Source organism: Rhinopithecus bieti, unplaced genomic scaffold (assembly GCF_001698545.2).
Source record: "Rhinopithecus bieti isolate Rb0 unplaced genomic scaffold, ASM169854v2 scaffold_23276, whole genome shotgun sequence".
NCBI classification, from domain to species: Eukaryota; Metazoa; Chordata; class Mammalia; order Primates; family Cercopithecidae; genus Rhinopithecus; species Rhinopithecus bieti.
The window spans coordinates 1,113,976-1,120,503 of record NW_016810868.1 but is presented as its reverse complement, the minus strand read 5'-3'; the positions used below and the strand labels follow the sequence as shown (position 1 = coordinate 1,120,503).

Genomic DNA, 6,528 nt, shown 5'->3' with positions numbered 1-6,528 from the left:
CCCCGCCCCTCGCGGAGCCCCGCCCCTCGCGGAGCCCCGCCCCTCCGCCCAGCCCGGCCCCGCCCCTCGTGGATTACCTCCCCTCCGCGCAGCCTGGCCCTGCCCCTCGTGGAGCCCGGCCCCTCTCCCCAGCCCTCCGACACCATCCTTGGTCTTGGCTGCAGGTGGTGGAAAAGGCATACCCCGAGGAGCCCGTGGGCGTGGTGTGCCAGGTGGACGGCGTCCCCCAGGTGGTGGAGTACAGCGAGATCAGTCCTGATACCGCACAGCTGCGTGCCTCCGACGGGGGCCTGCTGTACAATGCAGGCAACATCTGCAACCACTTCTTCACCCGAGGCTTCCTTAAGACGGTCACCAGGTGTGCGGCAGCGGGTGGCTGCGGAGTGCCGGCCAGTGCCGCCTGCGCTGACCGGGGACCCGTGGAGTGAGCCGAGTGCCCTGGGCCACAGCGGCTGTGGTCAGGGGCGGCTGTGGTCAGGGGCGGCGGATGGGTTGGGGTGGAAAATGGATCCTGTGTTTGCACAGGCAGAGGTGCTGGAAATCAGGCACGAGCCGTGCTCAGCAGGCAGCTGCTGTAAGGCTCTGTGATCAAGTCTGCCATCTCCGCCTTCTGGGGACCTGCCCTGGTGCCCATGGTACTACCTCTCCCCTGGGGCTTGCCAGTTTCTGTTTGCCTGGGCAGGGATGTGGCTGATGGTGCTTGACACTTGGCACGGGGATGCAGGGAGGAGGCCTGTGCCCGCTCCTCCCTGGAGATCTGGCCCTACTCTGCTGCTTCTGTCCCCTGTAGTGTCCCTCCGCCATCCTGTCCCACCCAGCTGGGTGTGCTCAGAAGTGGGGACAGAGCCCCAGTGGTGCCATATCTGATCTGTGTCTTTCCTCCCCTCTGCTCTTCCGTACCCAGGGAGTTTGAGCCTTTGCTGAAGCCACACGTGGCTGTGAAGAAAGTCCCGTATGTGGATGAGGAGGGGAATCTGGTAAAGCCGCTAAAACCCAACGGGATAAAGATGGAGAAGTTTGTGTTTGATGTGTTCCGGTTTGCTAAGTTAGTAGTGGGACTCATTCATTTTTCCCTTCTTCCTTCCCTCAGTTTTGGTGGTGGGAACTGAGGCCCAGCTGACAGGAAAGTGGAGGCTTGGGGGGGGGGGCCAAGGGGCCTGTGGGCAGGTCTCAGGGAGAAGACCAGTGGGTGCTCTTGGCCCTGAGGGTAAGCAGCACCTGAGGTGGGGGCATAGGGAGTCCTTGGGGCTGTGGACTTGGGAGGACAGTAGTGCCACCTCCTGGACCTTCCACTCCCCCACCCACGGTTAGGAGAGGTCTCCCGGCCAGGTTGCCAGGGCGGTTCACAGGGCCTTTGACCCCCACTACAGGGGTCCCAGGGTCTGGGTTTTTGGCTGCCGGAAATGGCTGCTGGAATTGGGCCATCCCCAGCGTCTCAGGAGCAAAGACACTCAGTACCTGTGAGGGCTCCTCCCTAGACTTGCTGTCCATGGGACCAGACCTTCACTCTGCCACTGGAAACCTGGCCCAGCCCTCACCCGTCCGGATCAGGGCCTCTGTGCCGGGACGTGGGTGACTAGCCCTTTCCCCACCAGGAACTTTGCTGCCTTTGAAGTACTACGGGAGGAGGAATTTTCCCCACTGAAGAACGCAGAGCCGGCCGACAGGGATAGTCCCCGTACCTCCCGCCAGGCCCTGCTCGCCCAGCACTACCGGTGGGCTCTCCAGGCAGGGGCCCATTTCCTGGATGCCCATGGGGCCTGGCTCCCAGAGCTGCCCGGGTGAGTGTGGACCTGGGGTAGCTACGGCCAGAAGGGGAGGGCTGTCAGGACCCAGTCTTCAGCTCCAGAGCCCTGTTGGCTCTGCGACAGCCATGCTGGGGAGCGGTCTTCCTCCCCAGCACCACCACAGATGCAGGTGGCCTTGTGCCCAGCCAGCTCCAGGTCACACAGTGACCATCGGCACAGCCTCCTGGCCTGACCCTTCAAGTTGTGCTCCGTGCACTGAGGGAGGCAGGGGGCTCCCCAACTCCCTCCCCAACTTATCCACAAGCTTTTGGTTTGTTTACAAAAGCATACTTAGATTTGCCTTTTATTTTATTTATTTATTTATTTATTTATTTATTTATTTATTTATTTTTTGAGATGAGGTCTCGCTCCGTCGCCCAGGCTGGAGTGCAGTGGCGCCATCTCGGCTCACTGCAAGCTCCGCCTCCTGGGTTCACGCCATTCTCCTGTCTCAGCCTCCCGAGTACCTGGGACTACAGGCGCCCGTCGCCACGCCCAGCTAATGTTTTGTAATTTTTTTTTTTTTAGTAGAGACGGGGTTTCACCGTGTTAGCCAGGATGGTCTCAATCTCCTGACCTTGTGATCCGCCCACCTCAGCCTCCCAAAGTGCTGGGATTACAGGCGTGAGCCACCGCGCCCGCCTATTTTTTTATTTTTATTTTTCTTATTTGTATAAACTTGTGGGGTGCATGTGCAGCTTTCTTACATGTGTAGATTGCACAGTGGTCAGGTCAGGGCTTTTACGGGATCCATCACCCAACCAACCTTGTTCCCATGTATTCACAGGCTTTGAAACTGAGCCCCGGGCATGAATTCAGAAAGTAGCAGGACAGTTTGATTTCAGGGCTGGGAGAGAAAAGGAGGTTTGGCTTCTGTCTCCCTGATTTTCTAGGACCACCCCTAAATCTAGCTGCCTAGGCTCTGCGTGGGAGGCCTGTGGGGGTGCTTTCTACCCCAAATCAGGTCCTGTCACTTGGCAGTGGGATGTGTGCTCAGGGTTTGGGGTGTCCAGAGGAAGACGAGCTTGCAGAGACAGGGGCTCTAGGGAACCAGATGTGTAGAGCTCAGTCTCCTATGGGGGTGGGGGTGCTGTGGGAGGGCTCTGGGCAGGTGTTGCAAGGAAATATTGACAAGTGGACTTTCCCTAGCTTACCCCCAAATGGAGACCCTCCGGCCATCTGTGAGATATCGCCCTTGGTGTCTTACTCTGGAGAGGTGAGAGCTGCCCGTCCCTATCTGGGGCTTTTCTGGAGTCAGGTTTTTAATACCACGTGGGGAGAGGTGGCTGCTTGGGTGGAGACGGCACAGCTCTACCTTGGTTAACCAATGGGATCGGTGGTTAAAAGTTGCAGAAGACTTTCCAAGATATGGGATGGGGTAGGGTGAGGCATCCAGAGGCCTTCGCAGGACCTGGGAGGGCATGGGTATGAGACAGCCCAGGTCTGAGCCCAGTGTGGGGCCAGGCAGGCCTTGGTGGGGGCCTTGTGGATGTAGGACACTGGCCTCTCCCACCTCCCTGACCTTGGCTACCCTTGCCCCTTTCTCTGGTCAGGTCAGACCTGAGCGTGACAGGAGGGTCTCCTGCTGGCCTAGGGTCTTGAGTGTGGTCTTGGGTGGCCTTGCAGTGTGTGTCTGCTCCTGGCCCTGGAAGCCTTTATGTCCCCACCCCTCCCTGACTCCAGGCAGACCTGGATCGTGCCTGGGGACTGTGGCTCCTTGGTGTGGCCAGAGGGGCTGTGGCCAGCCAAAAGGTGGGTAATTGGCCATTGTTGCCTGCTCGTCTCCAGGGTTTAGAAGTATATCTGCAAGGCCGGGAGTTCCAGTCCCCGTTCATCTTGGATGAGGACCAGGCCAGGGAGCTACTACAGCCGCAGGAGTCCTGACACCCCCAGACTGCCCCCAGACCTGCCAGCCCTGGTGTCCTGGAGCTGAGGGCTATGGCCCCAGCCTGAGCTCTGGATGGGAGAGCAGCCTGCCACGTGCTTCCAGTCTGCAGAACACAGAATGAAACATGCTGGTAGACTCCATGAGGGCAGGGCCTCTCCTGTCGCCTCTGGATACAAGTGGCTACAGCCTGCTGGGGGCTCTGTGGCTCCATTCCCGGATGTGGGGTCCAGTCGAGAGGCAGAGGGACTTGGGACCTGGGAGAATGGGGTTGAGAGGAGGCTTCGGGTTGGGGCCCAAGGGAGGTGTGGTGTCATCTGGGGAGAACAGGAGAGCACATCCCTTTGGGAGCCCGCCCTGGGAGCCACCTCACCCAGTCGAGCACTGGAAGCTGCATAAGCTACGCAGGACGTGCTTCTGCAGCCTACCGAGGCAGAACCGGAATGAGGGGAACAATTCCACCCAGTTGAGGGCCGCCCCCTCCTCCTCAGCAGCTGAACCAGTAATGGGGGCAAGGCTGGGGCATCCCAGCCCACATACCCTGGATGCCCAGCAAGGCCACAGAAAGGGCCTGATGTCCGTGATTCAGATGGCTCTGAGAAACTTGGCCTGGACACCTGAGGCTGCGGCCGGTACTCCTGCCTTCTCCCCATCTATCCCCAAGGCCTCTGCCTCTCAGCTTCTTCCATGGTCCGTTTAGGCTGCTGAATTTTCTGTGCTTCCCCAACAACCAGTGGGATCAATGCTGGTGGCCTCTGTGATGGTTGCTGACTAATCCGGGATTTCATGAGTCAGAGGCACTACCCCTCGCCCCAGCTGCCTGCTGCTTCTGATGGATCTTCGTGCTTAGGCTGCCCACCTCTCCGAGTGAGGACTCAGCCTCCATATTTGGTGCCTTGGCCCCTCCCTGCACTCGGGAGTGGCTGGGACAAGCCAGCTGACCCAGGGTTCTTCCCCTGGTGACTCTCACCTGCTTTCTCATCTCGGGGGAGGCAGTGGCACCTCCCTCTCCTTGCTGACATGAAGAGAGCTATGATATGCAACTGCTGCTAACGCATCCTCTGCCCCCACCTCGAAACCCACAGCCCCTAGTAGAGGGCCGCTACTCATCCCCACTGGTTTCCCAGGGGAGGGGTGTTGTCTGGAAGGGCAGGTTCAGATGTAGCCTTCCAGATTTAGAGGCACTGGGAGGACAGTGGCTGAGTGGAGGCACCCAGACCTGGGCAGGCAGCAGGCTCAGGCCCACACCTTGTGATTTTTGAAACCAAAGCCTTCCCTCTCCCTGGCTCTGCCCTTCTTACTGCAAACCATGCTGTGCCTTAGGGCCCTTCTCATAGCTGCTCCTCATGGCCATGACTGGAACAGGGATGCAACCTCTTTCTACATAAGCATAGTTAGCTGGGTGAAGTCTTTTTTTTTTTTTTTTTTTTTGAGATGGAGTTTCACTCTTGTTGCCCAGGCTGGAGTGAAGTGGGGTGACCTTGGCTCACTGCAACCTGTGCCTCCTGCCTCAGCCTCCCGAGTAGCCAGGACTACAGTCACCCACCACCAGGCACCAGGCACCTCTTTTAGTAGAGACGGGGTTTGACCGTGTCAGCCAGGATGGTCTCCATCTCCTGACCTCGTGATCCACCCACTTCGACCTCCCAAAGTGCTGGGATTATAGGTGTGAGCCACCGCGCTGGGCGGGTTGCTGGCATCTTAATGTTCTGTAGGTGGGACATTTCCAATAAACACAAGGTGCTGTGATTGACTGCTACCCTGGCAAGCGCAGTTTTTGGCCAGTGCATGAGTGTTGGGAACAAGGATCAGGTGTTCACAGCTGTGTCCCAGGGGTGGAGCTCACTGGGGGCCCCCTTGGAGAGAGGAGTTCACACATGAAGGCTACTTGGGGTGCCCAGGAATCCCCCCACACTTCCATTCCACTCTTCACCAGGGTCTCAGGAAGGACTAAGACAACCTGGGGTCAGGAACCTCGGGGTGCTCTCCAGGGTTGGATTCTGCATGCTCAGCTCTGACAGCCTGGAGACTCACTCTCCTGCACCTGCATCCTTGAGATGCCAAGGTTTCCCTGCTCACATGACAGGGATGCTTGGGGCACTGCAGGGACTGACAAGAGAGTGGTGTCAACCTAAAGAGAAACTCAGGCTCTCCAGGATAAATGAATTTAATCAAGAATAACACGTAATTGCAATTCAGAGTATGCAAGCCTCAGTGGGCCACAGGCATATGGTGGGGGGGGCAGTGTGGGGATTGAGGAAAGGGGAATCTTTTTTTTTTTTTTTTTTTGAGACTGGGTCTCTGTTGCCCAGGCTGGAGTGCAGTGGTGTGACTGCAGCCTCGACCTCCTGGGCTTAGGCAATCCTCCCACCTCAGCCTCCAGAGTAGGGACCACTGGTGCACACCACCACGATGCTGGACTCATTATTTTTTTTTTTTTGAGACAGAGTCTCACTCTGTCACCCAGACTGGAGTGCAGTGGCGCAATCTCGGCTCACTGCAAGCTCCACCTCCTGGGTTCATGCCATTCTCCTGCCTCAGCCTCCCGAGTAGCTGGGACTACAGGCGCCCGCCACCACGCATGGCCAATTTTTTGTATTTTTAGCAGAGACGGGGTTTCACTGTGTTAGCCAGGATGGTCTCAATCTCCTGACCTCGTGATCCACCCATCTTGGCCTCCCAAAGTGCTGGCATTACAGGCGTGAGCCATCGCGCCCAGCCTCATTTTTAAAATTTTTTTGTAGAGATGGGGGTTTCACTATGTTGCCCAGGTTGGACTCCTGAGCTCAGGGTATCTGCCCACCTCGGCCTCCAAAAGTGCTGGGATTACTACAGGCATGAGTCACTGTGCCCTGC

The 6,528-nt window shown here is 57.9% G+C and overlaps 1 protein-coding gene across 1 annotated transcript in view; it reads left to right on the top strand.

The window, feature by feature from the left end:
• UAP1L1 (UDP-N-acetylglucosamine pyrophosphorylase 1 like 1) overlaps nucleotides 1–5,425 on the top strand; it is a 9,837-nt gene extending 4,412 nt beyond the window's left edge. The window contains exons 2-6 of the mRNA XM_017892992.1: nucleotides 93–358; nucleotides 905–1,045; nucleotides 1,596–1,781; nucleotides 2,937–3,003; nucleotides 3,576–5,425. Coding sequence (XP_017748481.1) covers nucleotides 93–358; nucleotides 905–1,045; nucleotides 1,596–1,781; nucleotides 2,937–3,003; nucleotides 3,576–3,671 — 756 coding nt within the window. The 3' untranslated portion in view covers nucleotides 3,672–5,425. The remainder of the gene's footprint in view (nucleotides 1–92; nucleotides 359–904; nucleotides 1,046–1,595; nucleotides 1,782–2,936; nucleotides 3,004–3,575) is intronic.
• Nucleotides 5,426–6,528: the final 1,103 nt, after the last annotated feature.